Here is a 25,869-nt window from a genome sequence, read left to right as displayed (position 1 = left end):
TTGAGGGACTCTTCTTATGCCCAAGTTCAGATTTAGAGGGAGAGGAAGGTAAGGATGTGTTGGACTTGGACACAGCCTCCTCAAAAAAAGGGCGTAATTAGACCTTTTAGGATTAACAAGTTTGTTCTATCCACTTGAGCCTGATGACTGAAAGCTTGACAAATCGTGCAGTCTTTCTGAAGATGTGCTGGGCCCAAGCAGTACACACAAGTATGCCCATCAGAGCTGGGCATCTTCCTTCCACTACTCTGGCATTATTTAAAGGCCGTAGTCCCTTTAGATTTATCCACCTTGTTGACTATGGTACGAAAAAAAAAAAAATCAACAGACAGCAGTCTCACACACACACACACACACACACACACACACACACACACACACACACACACACACAAGAAAAAGGAAAGCTACCAACAATGGTAGGCCTAAATAACCCAAACAAGGGTCTACCAGCGATGGTAGAAAAGAACACCGAAGTGCAAGGGGGAGGGATAAACAAGGAAATAGGCTAAGTGGGAAGAAGGAATCTCAAAAAAAAAAAAAATATATATATATAGATAGATAGATAGATACACACACACACACACACACACACAAGGAAAATATTACACAGAAAATTCAACACACTATGACATTTTTACTTAGCTTGCGAGAGAATCTGGCTGGTAGGAACACGTCTGAGAAAGGCTGCCAAAGTAGTTGCAGCCCTGGTGGAATGGGATCTGATCCCCTGGGGGAAAGTCTGTCCATGCCACATATAGCAAAAACAAATACAATGGCTTATCCATTTGAAAATGGTTTGCTTTGAAATAGCCTTTCCCTCTGCCCCTGCAGCAAATGCCACCAGCAGTTGTTCAGATTTTCTTTGAGATTTTGTTCTGCTTAAGTAAAATCTAAGTTGTCTGTGTGCATCCAATGAATGCAGTATTCATTCCCCCTTGTTCTGTGGATTGGGAAAGAAAGTTGGCAAAAGAATTGTCTGCTTAAGAGCCACACTGGATACCACCTTAGGCATGAAGGATGGATTGGTCCTGAGAGATACCCTGTCCGCATGGAAGATGATGAAAGGCTCCACTGCCATAAGAGCCTGCAATTCTGAAATCCTTCTAGCTGAAGTGACTGCTAAAAGGAAAGCTGTTTTCCAGGAGAGAAATTTTAAGTCTCCAGTAGCAGCTGCCTCGAAAGGAGGGTGAGTGAGTTTTTCCAATACAAAATTGAGGTCCCAGGCAGGGGTTGGAGCTCTCCTGGGCGGTCTTAAGTTTTTGGCCCCTCTGAGATACTGCTTTAGCAGGGGATGAGAGAAGAGGGGAGGATCTGTGTTTTAATGAGCTGAAAAGGCTGAGGCATGGATTTTTATGGAAGATTTTTTATGGAAGAGAAAGACAGGCCCTTGTGAAGCATCTCAGTTAAGTATTGCAAAATCTGAGGAATGTTGGGCACTGCTGTGCTTATCCCTTGACATTAATTCCATGCACAGAATCTTTTCCATTTGTCACCATAAGATTTTCTAGTACTAGGCCTTCTCGCCTCCAAAATTATATCCATCACAGGTTTGCTGAGCAATGCTAAGGGTGAATTTAGGTGATTAGCCACACTGCAAGATTCAAAGTTTGGAACTGAGTGTGCAGAATTTGGTTGTTCTGCTGAGACAGCAAGTAAGATGTCTGAGGCAGGTGCCACGGTGGAAGGTGTGACACATTGCGCAGGAGTGGGTACCACTGTTGGCGAGGCCAGTCTGGAGCAATCAAAATCATTTTTGGTTTGTCCTGTTTGACTTTTAGTAAAACTTTGGAGATCAGAGGCAGAGGGGGAAAGGCATAGACTGATAGGTTTTTCCAGCTGAAGGATACAGCATCCATTTTCCAGGCTGTTTATGAGGAGTTCTTGTGCAAAATTTGTCCAACTGATAGTTCTGGGGTGAGGCAAAAAGATCTATGTCTGGGCTCCCCCATTTGCGTGTCAACATGTTGAAAATCCATGGTTCCAGCTTCTATTCCTGTGGGTCCATGAGATTTCTGCTTAGTTTGTTTGCCAGAGTATTCAGCTTTCCTGGCAGAAATTGTGCTTGTAGTTGTACTTGATAGGTAAAGGCTGTGTTCCACAATGCCATGGCTAGTCTGCAAAGGGGGTAGGAGTGTGTACCCCCTGCTTGTTTATGTACCACATAACCGTGGAGTTGTCTGTCTTTATCATTAATTGTCCTGGAAGAAGGTAGTCCTTGAAGGCTGTCCGTGCATTCTGTACAGCTAGCATTTCTTTTTGATTGATATGAAGGTGCATTTGATTTGGGCTCCATTTGCCCTGAATGCACTTCCCTGCCAGATGTGCCCCCCCCCCCCCCCGAGCATAGTCTGATGTGTCTGTAGTTAGGATTTGGGCGACAGGGGGTGGTATGAATGGCAGTCCCTTGTTTTGGTGGCAGGCCTCTGCCCACCATACGAGCTCTAGTTGCAGGCAGGGTATGATAGGAATCATGGTTTCCAGGCTGTGACAATGCTGATTCCATAGACTTTTTAAGTACCACTGAAGTTTCCTCATATGCAGTCTTGCATATGGAATTAGAAGAATGCAGGAGGCCATGAACCCCAAGGCTTGCACTATTTGCCTTGCAAAAGCAGGGTTTTTGTGGCCACCTGTTTGAAGCAAGTCACCAAATGAATTTGTTTGCCTGGTGTAAGGAAAGCCATCTGGGCAGTTGTACTCAAGCTTGCACCCAGGAATATAATTTTTTGAGAGGGTGCCAGTTGTGATTTCCTTTCATTTATAGTGTACCCTAGACCAGTTAGAACCCTTTTTACAAACACCAAATGCTTTAGAAGAGTGTCTTTGTTTTCTGCCTGAATTAGACAATCGTCCAGGTATGGATATATCTGAATATTTCTTTGCCTGCAAAATGCAATTCCTGGAGTCAGGCACCTTGTAAAGACCCTGGGCACAGTAGATAAGCCAAAGGCCAGTGCAGAGAACTGGTAATGCAAGTAGCCTGCTTTGAAGCGAAGGTATCTTCTGCAAGATTCCCTGATTGGGATAAGCAGGTATGCCTCTTTTAAATTTAGAGTTGCCAACCAGGCATCTTTGCCTAGCATAGGAAGTAACTGGTGAAGAGTCAGCATCTTGAATTTTGGAATGTCTAGAAAGGTGTTTAGATAGATAAGTCCAGGATTGGACACCATGATTTGTCTTTCCTGGGTACCAGGACAAGTCTTAAATAGAAACCTTGCCCCTTTTCCTTTTCTGGTACTGGTTGAATAGCCCCCCATGTTCATGAGGGAAAGTACTTGTTTCTGGGCCTCTGCCCACTGATTTGGGGGCAGGTCTGGCCATCCATTTGGAATTGGCAATGTGTGGAAATGAAATCTGTATCTCTGGGATACTATATTCAAGACCCATTTGTCCTGGGTTATAAGTTGCCAGTTTCTTGCATGAAGAGCCAGTTTTCCCCCCAAAGGGGCGGCAAAAAGGTAAGTGCTTGGTAAGTGTAAAGGGAAGTCATTGAAACTGCTTACCATAGGGGGGTGTCTTATTGTTTCCAGATTTTTAGGAGGAGGCACCCCATTGTTTTGTCCTGAAAGTCCCTTGTGACTGAAACCTGGAGCCTTTGGAATGTCTGGGTTTGACTTGAGTGGCTCTGGGAGGAACTGGAAAGGACCAGTTCTTAGTAGGCCAGTGCCTACTAAATCTTGGAGATTGCACTTATAAGAAATCTTTCATAGTTTGCATAGATTTAGCTTTATCTTCCATATTTTTAAAACTTCTTCAGCCTTATTACCAAAGAGATGGTCCTGTTGTAAAGGAGCTTCCAACAATTTTGCTTTAACATGATCAGGCAGATTTTGCTCTTTTAGCCAAAAAGCCTTCTTAACACAGACCCAGTTACAGCAGCACTGCAAGAGGCCTCCAAAGAATCAACACCACATTGCAAAGTATGTCTTCCAACTTGTTCAGCTGAATGCAATAAATCCTGTAAATCTTTGTTTTCCACACAGTCAGAAATTAAAATCATTTTCTGTTTAAGCAGTCCCATGATATGCTGTTGATATTTTAGCATATGAAATTGACAGTTTAAAGCCCTGATTGCCAAGGTTGCAGAAGTTTAAACCTTCTTACCCCATCTATCCAGCGCCCTGGAATCTCTATCAGAAGGGGTAGGATTTTTAGCTGTAGAAGCCTTAATGCCCTTGGGACACTGAGAAATGGTTTCAGGATCTGCAACAGGATTTTTGAAAAGGAATTTGTGGGAGTCAGGGACCCTGTAGTATCTGTCTGGCTTACAAGGAGCCGGAGGCAGGGAATCAGGAGCCATATTAAATTCTGAATAAACATCATCAACAATGTCTAGAACAGGAGGTATAGCTAAAGGCCTATGCTGAGGAAGAAGAAGAAAATCCCTAAATCTCTTTTTAGATTCAGAGAAATCCTGACTTTCCCAGTGGAAATGTTCCCTTAAGGTATGTAAAGTTTCCCCAAAAGAAAAATCCTCAGGGGAGAAGCAGAAGAATGGAATCTTCTGCATCAGAATCATCACAAGTAGGTATAGACAATTCCTGTGCATTAGAAGAGCCAGAAGAAATAGAATCCTGTTCTGAAGATTCATAATCAATGTCTTACCTAGACCTCTTAGAAGGGGGGGGGGGGGGGCTTGGCTACCCCTGATCAGAGTATCTTCAGCCATTTTGATTATTTGTTTTTTAGGCATAGGGGCCTGCACATGTGGCCCAGGCGTCGTTTTTTTAGGCATAGGTCAAGATTCTGGCCTTAGTTTTGAAGATGGGCGTTGGTCTAATATACAAATCTGTAGGCCTGAAAACACCCTCATAAGCCGGTGCATGCACAGCGGCTCCGGACCCATCCAAAGTAGAGACATCCACGGTTTCCATAATTCAAGCATCTCACGGCATACCGGACTCCGAATGGGTCTCAGTAGAGGCCTGCCAATCAGAAGTGGCAGGTAATCAGGCGCTGCGAAAGTGCCTCACTGAGTACCGGCAAACTGGTGACTGGCTTAGGAGAAGCGTCATCAGCTGTTTTGGACCTCAATGGCCTGTCTCTGTTTTTTCTTTGCATTTTTTAGGTATTCCTGTAGTCGGATTGCTAACCAATGACATTTCTGGATAATTAAAGCACTAGCCAAAATATTTAGAAGCAAAAATGTACTGACGTTTGACAGTGCGTTGATTAAATAAAGCACAAAACCGACAGCAAGGTATGTTATAGTCAGGGCCTAGAGAAGGAATACAGTACAAATGAAAATCCTTATGAGGTATTTGCTTCCCACAAGTAATGCAATTATTAACTTTTACTGACATCAGTAAAGAGCAAGAAAAAGTTTCCCCAACGGGGTACTTAGCTTTTTAGTTGAAGACTTTGGATCTGAAACTCGAAAACGAAAATTTCAGGAATCGGCCGACCGGCACCACGCGGCAAGAAAGACTGATGTAATGGCGTGGGCTGCATGTTTTATACCCCTGATGACCTAACATCATGGAAGAAGGGACAGCAACTGACACAGGACCCAAGACTTTGTTAATCAGGCCGACTGAGGGCAACCTACCAGCAGATTACCCAAATATAATGACTGCAACAGTGAAACACAAAGAACAAAGTACTTATACATGCCATCTTGTACGAACCTTTCATAAACAGTGTGCATTTTTTTATTTGGCAGTTAAACAATGAAAAACGTAAGATGATTTCAACAATTCATTAACTGTAACCCACTAGGATTTGCAGATGTTTATCACACATATCCCTAGTAACGTCACAGCATCATTTTTGGATATTAGATTATACCATTATTCTGATTACTTGACTCTCACATATTTATAAAAAAAAAACTATAAAAATAAACATGTTTTCACATTTTAAAAGTGCCCACTCATAGCATACTAAGAAAAACATTCCTAAAAATCAACTCAACTTCACAGATGAGCAGAAACAATGGGGAACAGTCGAAGGTCTAACAAACATGCCACTGAGATAACCAGATGTATATGATGTTCTTCTGTAATCCAGCACTAAAATAATATTTAATACTAGGTGTGAAGATATGAGGCTACCAGCCTAGCTAGATAGCATTTTGTAGATAATTCTGTCATTTGTACGTATTAATATAAGCCACAGGCTTGTTCTCTTAAATGGAAAAAATGGAGTTAAATGCTGAACATCAAAAATGTAACAGTGAACTCTGCTGGAAGAAAGCTGATAAGTCAAGCCTTGTATGGCTGATCTCAAACTCTGAGCCATGGTGTCTGAACCAGCAGATTCTTTCTATTGTTTTGAAATCAGAGTTAATTGCTAGATTTTACATATATAATGCCTTTAATTACTGTGGTTGCCTGACCAGGTGCAAGATCAAAGCTATGTTAAACTCTGAGTTTCTGTTAGCCTGAGAAAACCAGAGAAGTGTCAGCAATGATGTAATCTAAAATAAGTCAATAGGATGTATTATCAATTTAAAGGACTTTCTCAGAGACAGAGAGAGGGCATTTTGGATTTTGTCTAAAGCTGACAACAACTCACCAGTACTCAGCTTTGCTCTTAAGTAAGTTTATTTAGAAATGTGATTGCTCTTAGATATAGATAGAAAATAGTAAGTTTAGTCTAGCTGTTTTTCTGTATTGATGTCATAACTATTCTACTGTATTATTTTAAGCATTTTCCTGTAATCTCTGAACTCTTGACTAGCACTGTGTAGTAAGTATTATTATCTTGTGTTTTTATTTATTATTAAATATTTTAAACCTTTCAACTGTGGCTGTCTTGTGTAGAGATAATTTAAGCTCTAGAGTACATTTCATGTATATAGTGATACTGGCCAAGCCACTCCGATACCTTTAGCCCTGGGTCACACTTACTATTTGGATAATAATATTGCACGGTAATAATTGGACACCCTTTAGTAAGGGCCTTTTTAGTATCTGATATTAATGGTTGGTGCAGCTGGTACTACCTTATAGACTGGCAGGAAGGGGATAGCTGGAGAACCTGTGCCAGACTTCCACAGGAGTGTTCCTGTGTGTCTGTATATAACTCATATTTTAAAGTGTGTGTGTCAGCTACTTGGTCAGAGACATAAAGCACTGGTTGGACAGAGAGGGTACTGGAGGTTTTAGCTTGACCAATAGGCTGAGATCTGTACCCTGTAGCTGTGCCAGTGGGGAGTCTTATTGAGGATCTGGACAGAAAGAGAGATACCAGCCCCAGACTGGCTGTGATCTCTGTGTGCTCTTAATGGAAATTGTAATTTACTGTGGGTGTGTATATTTCTTAACTTACCAATGTGGACGCCCCTCACTGGTGTTAGTGGTGAGGATTGAGGCTCCTTGATTACCGGGCCAGGGCACAGGCGTCACTGTCTCAGAGCAGTCTGTTTTTGTAACCTTGCAAGGAAGGACCCCTCACCTACTTCATCTTGCCTTGCTCTAGTAAGTCAACCAGGGAATACTAATTCTTTAGATCACTCACGAAAATATAGAGAGATTAGTTAAGTACTGTTTTTCTGTATCTGTGTGAATCTATGCATCTGTGTTATTTTAATATTTTCTGTGTCTAAAACTCTGGTGTTTATTGTAAATAGATATTTAGTATTTTCATGTTCTTTTATTATTTATTATTAAATATATTTAAACTTTTCATTGTGGCTGGTCTTTTAGAGAATATTTTAATCTCTGAGAGCACTTATATATATCTGGTGAGAGCTCTGGCCACTCCTGAAAGCCTTCCTGCATTGGCCAAACACTACCATCTGTATTAATATTAATTAATTTCACTCAGAATAAGTGGGTACCCTTGTAAGAGCCTTGGAGCAGCTGACTTAAATCAAATCTCAAACAGTGTGTCATCTGCTTGCAGCAGGGACACAAAGTACTGATTTCACAGAGAGGGTGGTGGAGGACGTGGCTTGGACACTTGACTGAGGACTCAACCCTACAGCTGTGCCAGTAGGCAGTCATAATGAGGATCTGGAGAGAGAGAGAGAGAGAAAACAGCACCCGGCGGACTCAGTGTGTTCCCTGTATGCTCTTAAGGGAAATTATGCTTGATGCACAAAGCTGCATCTGGAAATACTGGGTGTATCAATTTTTGTTCCAAGTGACTATCCCTCTCCAATGCCAGTGGGGACATTACATGGAGCAACAACTTGAGTGCATGCATAATGTGGCAAATAAACTGTTTTGAAGACTGATCATTGGGGGGGGCACAGAGAGTGAGAGATATACAGGAACCTTTTTTTGGAGGCTAAGTGGTAAAATTTCAAAATAGTGCATGACCCACCACGTTTAAAAAGGAAATGTCCACAACTGGAGTTCTTAAAAGAAGCCAGTGCATTTTAACAATTATTCATATTATTTTACTTTGACTGGCTTTTGAAAACATGAAATGTATTTTTAGAAGTGTGTTTACTGAAATGATTTTGAGTGTTCTTTTTACATTTGAAAAAGTAATGTAACTGTGAAATCTACATACAACAGTTTTATGGTGTATTTTACTATATTGTTGTTCCTTCAGGTAAAATTTTATTTTATTGCTGGTTTGCCTGAAAATGGAGTGCATTGGATTATGGTAAACATTTATAAAGTAGCACCCAACTTGATTCAACTATATTAACCAACAGGCTAGAGATCCTTCCTTCCTACTTTAAAGAGCTGCAAGAGATTTATTTTATTTATTTTGTTTTATTGCTTTTATTTATTTATCATTTTACATGCAACCAACAATAAAAAGTGAATCCTCAGTCAGCCTAAGAGTGAGAAATATCAGTTTGTGCTGCCACTGTCAGAGGTCTGGATGTAAATATCTTCAAAGAGATGAAGAACTGAGTTGATAGAGGCGTGCTTTCTTTGTGCGAACTTGGGCTTCAATGGTCCAATGTGATGTCACTTTAATCCACCTGTCTTCCTTAAGTGGAAACAAAGGTGATGCCAGCTGCTTTTAAAATTTGATTGTGATAGAATTTCATGCAGCACACAAAAGTAGATGTATCTGCACTGCAGCTAACCTTCATAGGTTCATAAGTGTTTACTATGTTAATGACAACAAGGGCTTTTTTAAGCTTAACCATGCATCCCAAATCTCTGACCAGTTCTGATACCCTTGATAAGCGTAAGCATGGGGCTGGGAGATGAACCATTTATAGGTTACCTGTTTGCTTTAGAGACATAGGTGCCAAACCAGAGATGAATTTTCGGTTTCCCATCCAATTGTGCAAGTTGCACTTGAATTTGGTTAGGGAGGAACTCTGCTTCATATGGATGGGGAGCCTGTTCCATAGATGGGGTAGTCTCTGGAATATATACCTATCTCTCAAACAGGTCCTATTTATATCACAGGCAAGGTGTAAGTCTATAGAATGGATAATTATGGCACTGTTTGTTTTGTGGATGTGCAGGAGGTCCATCAGAGTGGGGTCTGACAATGCTATGTATGCCAGGCATAGATCTCCCCTCAAAAGCCTGTAGGAGACAGAATACAGGGGTAGGGACTTGAGGTGGCCTGCATAGGACATATTACTTGCACCCTGTATTCTTTTAGTGAGGAATCCCTGTGGGCATTCCAGTTGTTGGATATGCCTGGTTAGGTACATACTAAAGAGGGCATTGTACTCAATGATAGGTCTGATGAATGCTGAATACAGTGGGACAATGACCTCGTTGGACTTAGATGCCATACATTTGTTTATAAGTTAGGTAACACAAAATGATTTCCTCACCACTGTAGACATGGCATGATCAAAGGCTAGATTATTATCTGTGTGTGTCCGTAAGTCACTGACTACTGGGTCAACTAAGGTGTGTGTTGTCAAAATGATAATTACCAGGGATGATGACTTCCCAAAGGACACTATTATGCATTTCTTGGCATTTAGTTTTAGTCCATGGCTTGACACCAGATGTCTGTGTCAGCCCCTCCTAGAGAACTTATGTGTCCATGTGAGATTCAATGACCGCTCCTAATTTGCAATCATCTGCAAATTTAGTCAGCCAGAGACCACTGACATTGGCCTTGACTTCTGAGAAGTAAATGCCAAAAATGAGCAGTCCAAGGACTGATCCCTGAGGGACTCCCCTTGTGACTGGCCTATTTATAAAGGTGCACTCCCCAATTCTACTTTCCTGGGTCCTATCTGTGAGCTAGTTGGCTATCCACCGGGTGACATACAGGTATGTACCCAACCTCGAGTTTGTAAACCATGTCCGAGTAGGGTATTGTGTGAAATGCCTTGGCCAGGTCAAGGTATGCAGTGTAAACAATTTTGTCCTCATCCATTATTTTGGTGACCTACTCAAAGAAGTCCACAGGTTGAAAAATAATGATCTGCCCTTGATGATCAATAGAAAAAATGTCAGCTCCCATCATCAAGTATGATGACCTAATTCTGTAACTTTGCTGTTGCCCCAGAAGAGGTTTGCAGGACGTATGAATAGTCACTAAATAATGGGGAAACGGAAAGGTCAACATAAGGGAAAAAAATCCCCCTAAATGTTAAATTCCAGACAACCTGATCGTTATATATTCACTCCTAAAAACTATAATCTTAGTTTTGATCAAACTGTCTCCACAGTCATCAAGGAGGTGCCCGAGACAGCATACCAAATACTAAAAGAATACCAGGATGATATTAACAAATACTTATTTCTGATATATTACATTTATTTGACAAGTTTTACAGTATAATTTAGCTTTCTGTACTTAACTAATGAAATATACATAGTACAACTAAAGAAAGTTAAAAACTTTCTCACAAAAAAGTGGTGTTACAAAACTGAAGTGACAGAGGCAGGTTAAAGTAACTCATCTTAGCGTTGACTGTGATTCTTTCTGAAGTACTGAACCTGGACATGCAGCCTGAGGGGTTATCATCAAGTTGGATATCTTGCTACTAAAAATAAATAAAACCAAACAGAAAAGAGATGTTATTTTTTTTCATAATCAGTATAGATAATTTGTCACAATCGATTATTCCCAGTTAAACAATACACAGATCAACCTCAAAGAAGTCATTAGACAATTACAGGTTCATAGGTAAGTACTAGGCTGGCTGCCCTTGCTGGTCAATTTTAAGCCCAGTTAATTTCCTTTTTTGTGCTCAAATTAATCTATCCCATTTGGTTACAAATTGCCCCTACCTATCCCATGGTCGATAATTATATATTACCCTTAATAAGAATAACTGGGAATAAGCCATAGATAATTTCAGGGGAACTATGCATGGGATAAACCATTTAGGAGCTGCCTCTGTCCATTATTAATACAGGGGCAGTCCTAGAGTAAATTTTCTGTTTCCCATCCATATATCAGAGTTGCACTTGAATACGGACAAGGATGAACATTGTTTTATGTGCATAAGGAGTCTGTTCCACAGCAGCGGTAACCTCTGAGAGATATATCTGTCCTCCAAAGGGCTCTGCTGATGTTGCCAAACAAGTTTAGATCACTAGACAAAGTATTTATGATGCCATTTGACTTGCTGAAGTGCAGTGAATCCATCAGTATTGGGTCGAAGGGTGCCTTGTATGCTAGACGCAGGTCACCTCTTAGCAGTCTAAGATACAGAGTACAGTGACAGAGCTTTCAGTCAGTCCACATAGGGCAAGTTGTTTAGGCCTTGTATCCTTTTAGTAAGGTATCTCTGTGGGAGTTCCAGTTGTTGCGTGTGTCTGGACAAATACATGCTAAAGGAGGCATTATATTCAATGACTGGCCTAATAATGGCAGAGTAAATAGAAACAATGACATCCCTAGATCTAGACACAATCCCTTTGTTTATAAGATGTGCAATATAGAAGGACTTTCTTACAACAATAGGCACATGATGGTCAAACGTTAGGTCACTGTCCATGTAAGTTCCCAAATCCTGAACAACTGAGTCATCTCTTAGATGCATATTGTCAATGTGGTAGTTCCCTGGGCTAGAGGACGTCCCACAAGATACAGTAATGCATTTTTTGGCACTTAGTTTCAGTCCTTGATTTTGGCACCTATTATTTATATGGGACAAACCTTCCTGCAGGATGGCCAAGTCATTCGGGGATTCAATGACTGCTCCCAGGTAGCAGTTAGTCAGGCAAAGCCCTTTAGTATTGGCTTTTACTTCAGAAAAGTAGATGCCAAACAGGAGAGGTCCCAGCACTGAACCCTGGAGGACTCCACTTGTAACTGGTCTCTTTGTAGAGGTAACTTCCCTTATTTTGATTTCCTGCATCCTATCTGTGAGCCACTTGGCCATCTGGCGGGTGACTTAAGGGTTTATTCCCAGTTTATTTAGCTTTTTTACTATGCCTAAGTTGAAATTCTGTCAAACGCTTTGGCAAGGTTGAGGTATGTGGAGTTGTTTACCATTCTGCCATCCTCTATTGCTTTGGTGACCTTTCGAAAAAAAAAAAATCCTCCAGGTCGAGTACGCATGATCTGTCTTTGACGAATCCAAACTGAGATGGGTTCAGTGTTTGGAGGTTCTCTATGTCCTGACTGATTAGTTCACTTATAAGTCTTTCCATGGCTTTGCATATGAGGCAGGTCAGACTTACGGGTCTGTGGAAGGTCTTCCCTTATGCAGGGTTATGACTGTAGCTGTTCTCTGTCCACTTGGAAGAAAACCTGCAAGAGGCAGAGACTGAAGAGTGTTGTTAGGAGTGTGGCTAAATCGCGCTTTATGTTACTGAAGATGCATCTAGGAAAATTGTTAGGACCCATCAATGCACTATTTTTAGCTTTTGAAACAGCTTTTAGGACTTTGTCTTCTATGATAGCTGGAGGCAATCCAGTTTCAGGTACATCTTGCGTTTCTCTCTCAACCTCTTAGTGCAAAAATCTGGACAAAGCCAAACATAATGGGGGGACAAAGGTCCAAAAACGGGACAAATTTTAAGAATTGCTTTTATAAACTTAGAAAGTTGTTAAAGTAAAAGGTTTTGTGTTGGCATGCATTTTCTGAAGCATATGAATTCTGAAACCCAGTTGGATATCATTATTTATTAATTGTATTCCTCAATGATTTTCCAGAAAAACACAACTTTATAAGACACAGACCACAACATGAGGCAAAACTCTGGACAGCCTGCGAAAATGTGGACAGTTGAAAGATATGATCTTGAGCGACAGACACAGGGGAGAGATGGGTAGAGTCAGAGCTAAACTTATTGGCCAGTAGGTTCAGTATTCCTTCAGCCTCAGTGTAGGTGACAATGCTCACAATCTTAGTGCATTGCTGTGTTGTGCTTTTTGAGATTATGAACATAACTTAAAAAACGTCATGGTCGCCTTTGGCTTGATTAGCTATTTTAGCCTCAAACATGGGTTTGGTGGATTTTATTAAGCCTCTGAATTGTTTTTTTTTCTTCAGTGACAAGGGCTCTAACATTCTGAGGATTACTCTTTTTACTTTTAGTCAAAATTATTTTCCATTTATCATAAAGCTTGCTGATATTACTGCTCAACTATGGGGGTTTGTTTCAAGGAGCTGCCTTCACTTGTTCCTATGGGGGTACAGCTGCATCTATACAGCTGTTTGCATGCTGGTATAGTGTGGTGGTGTCATTTCTGAATACTCAGTGGAGTTAACTGGGTACTGGAGGGTTTTTGAAGCTTGCCAATGTATCAATTAGGAGTAGATAATTTGTCTTAAAGAAATTTCTTAAGGTACAGTGGGCAGAAGGGATCTCTGGTTTCAAATTCATATCGAAGGAGGCTGCTTTATGGCCAGATTTAACAAGTGATGAAGGTATGCAAGGGATGGTGCAAGATGTTCCCATATTAGTAAGTACAAGATCCAAGCTATCGTTCCACCATTGGATGCTCTGAATAATTGTTCCACAGTGTTTGTACTGACAAAATCCAGGAATCTCTGTGTTTGCGCACTAGTGTTGATGTAGATTTCCCAGAATATATTTGGATAGTTTAGATCACCTAGGGAAATGGTACTGGGTATAACAGGAAGTGATTCTAGTTCCTGTAGATAAGTGTTGTGGCTTTTTTGTGTCATAAGAGTTCTATAACTACATAATATACAGTATGCATCCCTTCTGATTGTTATTTGGACATGAGAAAGCTCTACTGCACCATGCTGCTTTACCAGCCTTGATGTGAGTCTCTTCTGGATGAAGACTGGGACACCTCCACCTTTTTTCACCTTCTGCACAACAGCTGATCTAAATGTGTGTAAGGCATTACAGCCCTGCTCAGCAAGGAGATTTTATGAGTGACAGGAAACAAAGACACGGAGTTCTGCAAGATCAAAAAATCACACACACAAACACACATGGGTCAATCCCAAGATGACGTTCTGGCAGAGATGGAACCAAGTGTATTGTTCCATTCCTGCAAACATGCTGCTTAAATGGACTAAAGGTACAATCATTGTGTCAATTTATGTTTTGTTAACAAATATCAAAGTTTGACCTAGTTCAGAATTAAAACTGTGTGAATACTGGCCTCTTCATATATAGTAACATGCTTCAATGTTTGTTTCTGATGTAATACAGATGTACGGAATACAGCAAATGCTTTATGGTTTACAAAACATAGTGAGACCGGTATGCATAAATAAGACATGGTACACAGCACAGCAAATGAAAAATGTAACACTATACAATCATTATTTTAGTGGGGAAATACTCCTTAAAAACTGCTGACACCTGTTTCTACCTACTAATTTAAAAAAAAAACATTACATATAAAGCTAACAAATACATCTGTTTTTAGCTACAAGCAGGAGTCATAAGCAGTACAGCAGCTGATCGACTAATTCGAAAAATCAGGGCTCCCGAAACTACTTCCGCAGCACATACTGGTAAGTACTATTATGCTTTGCTTATTATTTTTTTGTTCTCTTGAAAAAAAAAGGTACAGCCCTATCAATTCATAGGCAGAACATGAACTGAATAGTGTAACATGTACTGAAAACTGTATCAAGACAAGTGCAATGAAAAAATATTCACTAAAGTACAGTTTTGTACCTACCATAAATGTAGATGTTCGAAGATCCACATTGCTGCAGTCCTTACATATGGGTAGTCCGCTGTCCTCGGTCGGTCCGAATACCAAAGTATTAGGCTGACGTCGGTCAAGGCGCTTAAAACTGACATCAGGACGTCAGGGTACAAAAGCGCATGACCGACGTCATTTCCTCAGTCTTTTCTTGCCCCAGATGTCAGAAGGCCCTAACAAGAAAGGCCAAAGCCAAAAACCAGCAAAAACTAACCAACCACCCGTGCACTAACCATATTTACAATATGTACAACACAAACCACACCACCACCTTCAACAACAGAGGGAAGGAGGGAGGATTGGACTGCAGCAATGTGGATCTTGAACATCTACATTTATGGTAGGTACAAAACTGTACTATGTTCTTCATCTCACATTGCTGCAGTCCTTACATATGGGTAGAATCCCAAAGCAGAGGTAAGGGAGGATGGCAAAACTATAAAGCATTAGGAGCTGCCAAAATGCCCTGTAAAATTGCAGTGGCAAATCCAGCCCTAGATTTAGAGTAAAGTGGAAGGTGGTAATGCTTAGAGAAAGTATGCACTGAACTCCAAGTAGCTGCTTCCAAAATATCTTTAGTAGCCACCCCTTAAAAAGCTGTAGAAGTGGCAGTAGCCCTAGTGGAATGAGGCCTAATCCCAGCTGGAATCTCCTTACCATGATGGGAATAACAGAAAGCAATACAAAACCAATCCACTTAGAAATAGTTTGTTTTGAAACAGGTTTGCCCTGAGAACCCAAAGCAAAAGAAACAAACAACTGCTGAGACTGCCTGAACCCTTTAGTTCTGCTCAAATAATATCGCAACTGTCTGTGTATATCCAAAGTGTGCAAAATCCTTTCCCCTTTATTTTGGGGGTTTGCATAAAAAGTAGGCAAATGAATAGTTTGGTTTAAAGCCACACTAGAAACCACTTTAGGCATAAAAGAAGGGTTAGTACGCAAAGACACCCTATCCTTGTGGAAAATTAAGAAAGGCTCAACTGCCATAAGGGCCTGTAATTCAGAAACCCTTCTCGCAGAAGTAATGGCCAACAAAAAAGCAGTCTTCCAAGATAAATATTTCAACTCTGCCGATGCTGCAGGCTCAAAAGGTTGTAGAGTGAGTTTCTCCAACACAAAATTGAGATCCCAAGCAGGAGTAGGAGCTCTACATGGGGGTCTTATATTCTTTGCCCCTCTAAGGAATTGCTTAAACAAAGGCTGAGAAAATAATGGTGGATCACAGTCATAGTGAGCAGAAATTGCTGCAGCATGAACCTTTATAGAGGAGAAGGACAAACCTTTGTCCAATAACTCAGTAAGGTATTGAAGCGCAACACTTAAATTTGGTTTAGAAACATCAAAGTCCTTTGCTGTACTCCAAAATAAAAATCTCCTCCATTTATCTGCGTAAACTTTCCTTGTACTAGGCCTTCTGGCCTCCAAAATAACATTCAAAACTTGTTGTGGAAGCTGAGACCCTCCAGGGTTTAAAACAGAATATGCCAGGCTGTCAGATGTAGAGAATGAAGTTTGACATTGAGTAAATGACTGTTCTCCTGAGACAGCAGGTGAGGAATCGAAGGCAAAGGCCATGGAGGCTCCTGTACCAGACTTCTCAGTAATGGGTACCAGTGCTGTCGAGGCCAATCTGGAGCTATTAAAATCATGTTTGGCTTGTCCTGTCTGACCTTCAGCAGTACCTTTGGGAGGAGAGGCAGAGGTGGAAAGGCATACACGTGAAGATTGCTCCAACTGAATGAGAGAGCATCCACTTTCCAAGCTGTGGGATGAAACCTTTTGTGCAAAACTTTGGCAGCTGGTAATTTAGTGGAGAAGCGAACAGATCTATGTCTGGAGTTCCCATAACACTGTCAATCTCTGAAATACATGAGGATCCAATTTCCACTCGTGGGGATCCATAATTTGTCTGCTCAACACATCTGCTAAGGAGTTCTGTGCTCCTGGCAGAAACCTTGCCTGAAGATTTAGCTGTAAACTGAGAGCAGTCTCCCACAAAATCATTGCTTGTCTGCATAGAGGATAAGAATGTTCCCCTGCTTGTTGATGTACCACATGACAGTTGTGTTGTCTGTTTGAATCAACACCTGCCCTGGAAGAAGTAAATCCTTGAAAGCTATCAATGCAAATTGGACTGCTAACATCTCCTTCAAGTTGATATGTAGATGTTGAAGTCTGGCAGGCCACGTGTCTTGTACCCATTTTCCATTTAGATGAGCTCCCCAAGCTTTGTCTGAGCCATCTGTCGTTAAAATCTGACTCGCCTCTGGCCGGGTCACAGAGAGTCCCTTGTTTAGGTGACATTCCTGAGCCCACCACAAAAATTCCTTTTGAATGCAAGGTATTATCTGAATGACAGTGTCCAAATCTTGGCAGTGCTGTGTCCATACATTCTTGAGATACCACTGTAGCTTCCTCATATGCAGTTTGGCATTGGGAAGTACCAGAATACAAGATGCCATGAACCCCAAGGCTTGAAGGACTGTCCTTGCAGTCAGCCTGGACTGACGAGACAATTGGTGGAAGTAAAGAGAAAGATTCTTTTGTTTGTCCGGGGTCAAAAGGCCATCTGGGATGCTGTATTCAGTCTCACACCCAGAAAGCACATGTCCTGAGAGGGTACTAGACTGGACTTTATTTCGTTCACAGAATACCCCAGGCATCTTAACACTGCCATCACATACTGTAAATGATGAAGAAGTTCGTCCTTTCCTTGGGCCAGAATCAGGCAATCGTCCAAATAAGGATAGATTTGTATTCCTCTTAGCCTGAAGAAAGCTACCACTGGAGCCAGAACCTTCGTGAACACTCTGGGCGCAGTAGATAAGCCAAAGGGCAATGCAGAGAACTGATAATGTGAAGTTCCAGCCCGAAAACGCAGATACTTCCTGCAACTGGGCCTGATAGGAACATGAAGGTAAGCTTCCTTGAGATCCACAGTCACCATCCAGTGATCTTTGCCCAGCAGAGGTAAAAGCTGTTGTAACGTCAACATTTTGAACTTGGGAATGTCCAGATATGTGTTGAGGATAGATAAATCCAAAATTGGTCTCCACGTGTTTCCTTTCTTTGGTACTAGAAACAGGCGAGAATAAAATCCTAGGCCCACTTCTGGCAGAGGGACCGGTTGTATGGCCCCTATTTGAAGTAGTAGAGAAATTTGTTTGTGAGCCTCTAGTCTTTGCTGAGAAGGAATGTCCTGCATGCCTTTGAAAGGAGGCAAGGTATGGAAATAAAACTTGTAACCCTGGTGTATGACATCCAATACCCATTTGTCTTGGGTAATCAACATCCAATTTTCCTTGAAGAGTGCTAACCTTCCTCCTAAAGGTGCTGCCAGGCAAGGAGGATCTGGCAGCTGAAAAAGTAGGTCATTGGGCCTGTTTACGAAAGGACTGGCCCCTGCCCTCACCCGAAGATTGTGCAGGTGAACTCCCTGTTCTAGGTCTGAAAGAACTCTGAGCTCTGCCCCTACCACGTCTAGATCTACACCTAGACTGAGAATCATAAGAAGGATACGTCCACCCCTTAGCAGGCCAATTCCTACTAAACTTCGGAGGCTGAACTTGCAAAAAATCTTTAACAGCCTGCATAGACTTAGCCTTGTCTTCCATTTTCTTCAAGACTGACTCCACAGGTGAACCAAACAACACATCAGACTGCAAAGGAGCATCCAAAATCCTTGTCCTAACATGGTCAGATAAATTCTGATCCTTCAGCCAGGCGTGCCTGCGAAGAACTGAGCCAGTGGCAGCCACCCTAGAAGAGGCCTGCACAGCATCAAAACCACACTGTAATGAATGCTTACCCACCTGTTCAGAGACATGCACCAAATCTTGTAATTCTTTACACTCAATGCCTTCCGCCAGAGCATCCACCTTAGACTTCAATTGAGAAAGAAGAAAGTTTTGATATTTCAACATATGAAACTGGCAATTCAAAGCCCTCATAGCTAAGGTAGAAGATGTATAGACCTTTTTCCCCATCTATCCAAAGCTCTGGCTTCTTTATCTAGAGGAACCGGATTTTTTACAACAGAGGCCTTGACACCATTAGGTCCCTGACTAATAGTTTCTGGGTCCGCCCTAGGACTCTTATAAAGATATTTATGAGCCTCAGGCACCCTGTAATACCTATCCGGTTTAACAGGAGCAGGAGGCAGAGAATCAGGATTAAGTGAAGCCTCTGCAAACACATCTTCCACAACATCCAGAACAGGGGGTATAGCCAAGGGCCTATGCTGGGGTAACAGGAAAAATTCCCTAAGCCTTTTCCGAGAATCAGAGAAGTCCTGACCTTCCCACTTAAAATGTTCCCTCATAGAATGAAGTGTCTCTGAAAAAGAAAAATCCTCTGGAGGAGAAGCAGAAGGAGTGGAATCATCTGCATCGAAATCAGAATAAGGAGAGTACTCCTGCAAGTCTTCAGCTGAAGACTCTGAAACATCCGAAGCCTGCTCAAAACTTCCCAACTCTGGCTCCACCCTAGGCCTCTTATCAGGAGGGGGCAAAGAACCTCTAATCAGAGTAATCAAATCTTCTGCCATTTTAAGCATGTGCTTCTTAGGCACAGACCCTGCTGAACTAGGAGTGACACCAACAGAAGCTAAAACTGGCCTGCCTCTGGGAGAAGCCTTGGAAACAGAAGGAGAAGGCCTAACCACCCTAGGAAGGGAGGGAGTACAGTAACTTGAGAAGCCCCTTCAGCCTGACCTGCCTCCTGAGAGACCACCTCCTGCAAAATCAAAGTCTCCCCCTGAGACTCCAGAGAAATCTCCGTCGGAACCACCGGTTCCACTGAAGCCTCTAAAGAACCGGCGTCTGGAACGGACGACTCATCTTGCCTGGGTTTAACTGCTTTGTCTTTGCGCTTCTTCAGAGAAGCGGGCGGAGAATCCGACGGCATATTATAATTGCACCGCTTCCCAAAGACCAGCCTAGCACAATCTAACCTTCGCTTAATAGTGCGTTTATTGAACCTAGCACAAAAGCGACACCCAACAACGTCGTGCTCAGGCCCCAAACAAGGAATACACAAAGAATGATAATCCCTATGCGGTATCGGTTTCCCACAAGAAATACAGTTATTCACTTTTTCTGACATCCGGTAAAACACTGAGGCAAGAAAAACAAAATATTCCCCAACGGGGTACTTAGCCAACTTGGATTCGGTCTGAAACTCCAAATTCGAAAAATTTCAGAACGCCGAACGGCACTTGCAACGCTGCTTCTGCATCGGACCATGCGGCAAAAAAGACTGAGGAAATGACGTCGGTCATGCGCTTTTGTACCCTGACGTCCTGATGTCAGTTTTAAGCGCCTTGACCGACGTCAGCCTAATACTTTGGTATTCGGGCCGACAGAGGACAGCGGACTACCCATATGTAAGGACTGCAGCAATGTGAGATGAAGAACATCAATTGTTTTATTCACTTCATTTGACTTGTCATTCAGGGTAATGGATTTACAGTTGGGTGTCTACAAGGCATTCAACAGTTGTTGTAGCACCAAGCTCCAAGAAAATGCAAATGGATATATGGTCAGAATTTGATGGGTGTGGAATGGGATATCAGCTGTGTTAAGCAGGTTAGTAATTTGTTGGTGAGAACTACAGTGGGATACTGCAGCACACCAAGGGAATAACTGGGCTTTCCACTTCATATAAACAATGCAAAACATAAGTGGTAAATGGCACTTTAAGTATAAGCTGCTTCTCTGACCAGCTCATATTACAAGGTGACAAAGCTGAGGGAGAAAAATGAAAAACTACAGCTGGTCAGATTGTTTCACACCCAAGCTTAGCCTGACCTCTTCCAAACCCCATTTCCAAAAAAGATTACTCAAATACTGCTCCCTTCCAGATAACTTTTATCTATCACTTGCTCTATAGAATGTCTGTCAAATTTTGAAATCGGTAGACAAATAAGGAGGAAGCACATTCTTTCATATTATGACAGCTTCAATGAGTTTGTCAAGATTAAAGTAACATATTTGAAAGTTCTGTATAGGAATGCTACTACTGAACAGCACAGTCCACAAAGTTGATGACTTCTCCAAAATTATGTGACCATGCAGTTTTAGAAGTCTCTTGCAAAAAGGTCTTATTGGTTTGAGGGGATGTTGATGTTGCTGTTGTCCCTGTCACTGTTTTCACTGATAACCATGTTCATTAGTACTGGAGAATGATTAGTGAGAAATGTTTCTACAGAGTTTCCTTTAAGCAATATGTACAATCTATCAAGTAAGGCCCAGGTCTGAAATCTACTGGAGAGGTATGTATAATCAGCCTGTCCTGTACCTGAACAGACTAAGTCCTTATATCCTAACAAGTTTATATATTTCTTCAGGAACTTTCATTCCCATTATCCCTTTCCCTCCTGGGTCCTCATGAAGCATACCTGGAATCACAGACCACATTCCAGTCCATGCCCAGTTACATGATCTCCTGCTAAAACCTCACTAATTTATCCACAGTCATCATTTAGTTCAGTCACAGCAATTTTAGGAGGGACCAAACTGACATAGATCTCAAGTCTTTTTTCAGACAGTTCCTCTTATACTACACCAAAGGGGTACTATTTGCACATAAAATAGCCACCTCTCCCTTTTCTACCCCATGCATGGTCACAAAGTAATCTTCCCAAAAGCTTTTTTTTTTTTTTTTAAAGTCAAGTGCTCTGCTTCGGATCTCCTGTAACATAACCAGCTTAACTCTAGATTGTTTAATAAATGTAATTATTCTGCTTAAATTGATTTTTCCCTCAGGCCATTCATGTTCAAATTCAAAACGTTTTTAGTCTGCCATTATACTTTAATTTAGCTGACGATATCCATCTAGTGAGACCAGAGATGCCTCATCATATGCCCTTCTTCTTTCCACTGGAAATGTTTTGAGTGACCTTCTTCTCAGCCCTGCAAATCAACTGCTCCTAAGCTGTGACCATGTACCTTAAAGTTCTACCAACAGTTAATATCTGTATCCTTATGGATAGCATAAGGAATGCTACCGGTCAATCAAAAGGTGATGACCTAAACGGAAAAGCCCCTTTTACTAAAAAAAAAGAAAACAAAACACTACTTAACGTTCAGGTTATCTACATAGAATGATGTGAATACTGGTTACTTTACTTTTCCCAATAAGAAAAAAACATTGCAAATTGACCTTGAGAACTTTCTTCTTTCTTATACAATGCAATTAATTTTATCAGTCCATTTCAATGCTATATTGTAAGGTTTTCTATACTATTTTTAGGACTTTGTATTTAAAACATAGTTCAATTTCCCTAACTCCATCCCCATAAGCCCTGCAGTATGCTATACTAGTGTTCTTTTACTTGTATTTACATAAATATTTAATCTACTGAACTGCTACAGAATAGCTTACTCTACAGGCTTACCAAAATGGAGGAAAACCTACAGATTGTTTGTCGCACCTCCTTATATTCCTAAACCTAACCTTCACTCCCAGTTACAGCTCAGGGAACAGGCATTTTTTTCCATTAGCAAGCAAAAAAGAAAGAAAAAATGGGGCAGGGAAAGCAACATACTATGAAGAGTATTCAGCACCATGCCTGGGTTGATGTTTTACAGTTATCTGTGGATAACAATCTTCTTCCTTCAGATTATTCACCTCGGGTTCATTACCTAGATATATGCTTCACTCTTCTTGACATAGCTCTTCCTCTCATGTTTTTTCTTACTCTGAAATTACACTGCCCCTTTCTTCTAAAGTGTCACTCTCCTGCACTGTTTTAGTCCGTCTTCAATGATTTTCTTGAATGGCGGCAAAGGCCTTACCATTTCATCCCTCACCTGTTGATTGGATGCTCAGTTCTTTGCACTACTGTGAAGGGGTGCAGCAACTGGGTCCTGGATGTTGCTTACTCTTTGCTTATAACTGCATATTGCCCTACATAGTCAGTTTGGAGTCCGCAAAAGTCTTGGTTCCAAAAGGATACAAAATTCAGAAAAACGATGGATATAGAAGACAGCATATCTGCATTTTCCAAATACTGGCACAGATTTATTCATCTTCCACATTAGTTTGTACAGAATAATCATTCTGCCCAATACCCTGCTGTTTGCAAAAAGTAGATTCTTCCCTTTTTGTCACAGGTAAGATAAAAAAACAAGAATTTATGTACTCACCATAACATTCAATGTATGTAATCCATCTCGCCTTAAATTCTTACCCGTGGGTTCAGAGCCGAATCTCGACTCAGACTCAGCCGTACTCTAGCTCGAAGTCTTCAACTGGCTCATGGCTAAGAGGTATCCCATCATGCAACAGGTCTATTACCCAGATCTTGTTTGCTGCAAGCTCACACACATACACACTGAGAAGAACAACAACCCCAACAGAAAGGACTACTGACACCTAGAGACAATATCTCCAGGTCCTCCAGGAGGGGGAAGGAGGGAGGGTTAGTAAGAATGTAAGGTGAGATGGACTACATACATTAAACGTTATGGTGAGTACATAACTTCTTGATGTTATGTAGTCCAATCTTGCCTTCATTCTTACCCATGGGACAGCGTCCCTAGCACCTTGATCTTGGGTGGCTCAGTGAAAAATACTCTTCAGCACTGTGGAACCAAAGGAAGATCTGCCTCTAGAGACCAGATCTAATTTGTAGTGACTAATAAAGGTATGAGGTGAAGCCCATGTTGCTGCAGCACAAATATCATCCATAGACATCCTAGCCTGAAAAGCAGTTGATGTAGCCACAGATCTTGTAGAATGAGCCTTAGAGTAATTCTTTGCCATTGGAAGCATAAATAAATGAGATGCAATTGGAGATCCAGCGTGACAAGGTTACCTTAAAAACCGGAACCCCAAGTCTAGTGTCTGAAAATGAGAAAAACATTTGATCTGATTTCCTGAAATCTTTCATCCTATGTAAATAGAAACGCAATTGTCTGTGAACATCCAGCTAATGAAACTTAAATTCTGCCTTGTTGGAGAATTCAGGAAAAAGCACAGGCAACTCAATGGATTGGTTGATGTTGACAACAGAGGCAACCTTTGGAACAAAAGAAGGGTTGGTTCTTAAGGAGACCCAATCCTTGTGAAACACCAAATAAGGTGGTCTAATCGATAATACTTGAAGTTCAGAGACCTGCCTAGCTGAAGTTATGGCTACCAAGAATACTGTCTTCCATGACAAGAATTTAATGTCACACACCGCTGCGGGCTCAAAGGGAGTTGAGGTGAGCTTCTGTAGTACAAAATTGAGGTCCCATGGCATCACTGGATCAAAGACTGGAGGTCGGAGTAACAACGTCCCTCTCATAAAAGCACTACAAAGTCTATGAGCCATAAGGTTGGGCTCATTAGCAACGTGAAAGGTAGAAATTGCTGCCAAGTGCACTTTAATGGTTGCCGCAGCTGAACCTTGACTAAACAGTTGAGAAAGAAATTCGAATATTGTGGAAATAGGCGCTGTATAAGGATCAATAAGTCTCTCACGGGCCCAAATAGAAAATCTCTTCCACTTACTGGAATAAATCTTCCTGGTAGAAGGCTTGTGGGAAGATGATAGAATATGGACCACTTCCAGGGAAAAAATCATGAAGCCTGACAAAGAACGGAACTGGAGCGGCCAAGCTGTCAACCTGAGGGTCTGGATGGAGGGATGGAATTGTCCTGACATATGAGTAAGCAGATCTGGAACTGGGTCCAGAATCCAGGGCTTGTTCATTAGATAGGGTTGAAGGAAGGGAAACAAAATCTGACGAGGCCAGTGTGGGGCAATGAGGATCATTTTGCTCCCCAAAGACTGTGTTTTCTGAATGACCTTTGATATCAGAGGCAATGGTGGAAAGGCGTATAAGAAGACTGGAGGGCCAATCGTGAGCCAGAGCATCCCTGCGTGTCTCCCCCTCCAGGGGGTTAAGGGTGAAGTAGCTGCTGCATTTGGCATTGAGGGGGCTGGCAAATAGACCGCAGCAAGGCTGACCCCATCTGTGGAATATCTCTTCCGCAACATAATTGTTCAGGGACCACTTGTGAGGCATTAGGATAGCTCTGTTCAGCCTGTTGGCAATCACGTTGGACTTCCCCGGTATATGCGTTGCAACTAGAAAGGGTTGGGAAGACACCACCCACTGCCAAATTCGAAGTGCCACTCTGCAAAGGGAGTACGATTTGGTTCCTCTCTGTTTGTTCAGGTACCATACCACTGACATGTTGTTTGAGTGGATTGCAATTGTCCCTAGAGGGAGAAAGCTCTGAAGTGCTTGCAACGCTAATAGCACTGCTCATCTCCAAGACATTGATATGCAAATGGGTCTCGTGATCCTACCACGTGCCTTGGACAGTCCTGCCAAGATAATGCCCCCCCCACCCGATATGGGAGGCATCAGTGGTCACCGTGGCAACTGGAGTAGTTGGGACAAAGGGCTTGCCCACGTTGAGATTGCTGGCCTGAAGCCACCAGCATAGATCCCGCTTGCACGTGTCTGTAATCAGAATAAAGTGGGAGATGCTGCAGTGACCATTGGGCGAAAAGCAGCCAATGAAGAACCCTCATGTGTAGTCTGGCAAGGGGAACTAGCATGATCGTGGCAGCCATGGTCCCTAATAACTTGAGGACCACTTTTGTCCTGACCTTCCTCAATGGTAGTAAGGTGTAGACCTGCTGTTGTAGAGCCTGAATTCTCTCTTCTGGTAAGAAGGCCCTCATGAGCACCATACCTAGTTCGGCGCCAATAAAAGTGACACACTGCGAGGGCAACAAGGCAGATTTTTTCCAATTTAGAGTAATTCCTAACCATTGGCACAGTGTAATGGTGGCATCCCTGATCTGCAACAGTAGATGACTGGTGGTGGCAGAAAGGAGCCAGTTGTCCAGGTACAGAAACACTTGGAATCCTTGACGTC

The 25,869-nt window shown here is 41.9% G+C and overlaps 1 protein-coding gene across 1 annotated transcript in view; it reads left to right on the top strand.

Annotated features, from left to right (window-relative positions):
- The window catches only part of OGN (osteoglycin), a 259,419-nt gene that overhangs the window by 98,732 nt on the left and 134,818 nt on the right, over window positions 1-25,869 (top strand). Inside the window, exon 2 of the mRNA XM_044077407.1 lies at window positions 14,701-14,788. Coding sequence (XP_043933342.1) covers window positions 14,701-14,788 — 88 coding nt within the window. The remainder of the gene's footprint in view (window positions 1-14,700; window positions 14,789-25,869) is intronic.

Source organism: Protopterus annectens, chromosome 7.part0 (assembly GCF_019279795.1).
Source record: "Protopterus annectens isolate FY-2018-M chromosome 7.part0, PAN1.0, whole genome shotgun sequence".
NCBI lineage: Eukaryota > Metazoa > Chordata > Ceratodontiformes > Protopteridae > Protopterus > Protopterus annectens.
The sequence above is the reverse complement of the archived record's forward strand: the minus strand, read 5'-3'. Positions and strand labels throughout refer to the sequence as shown.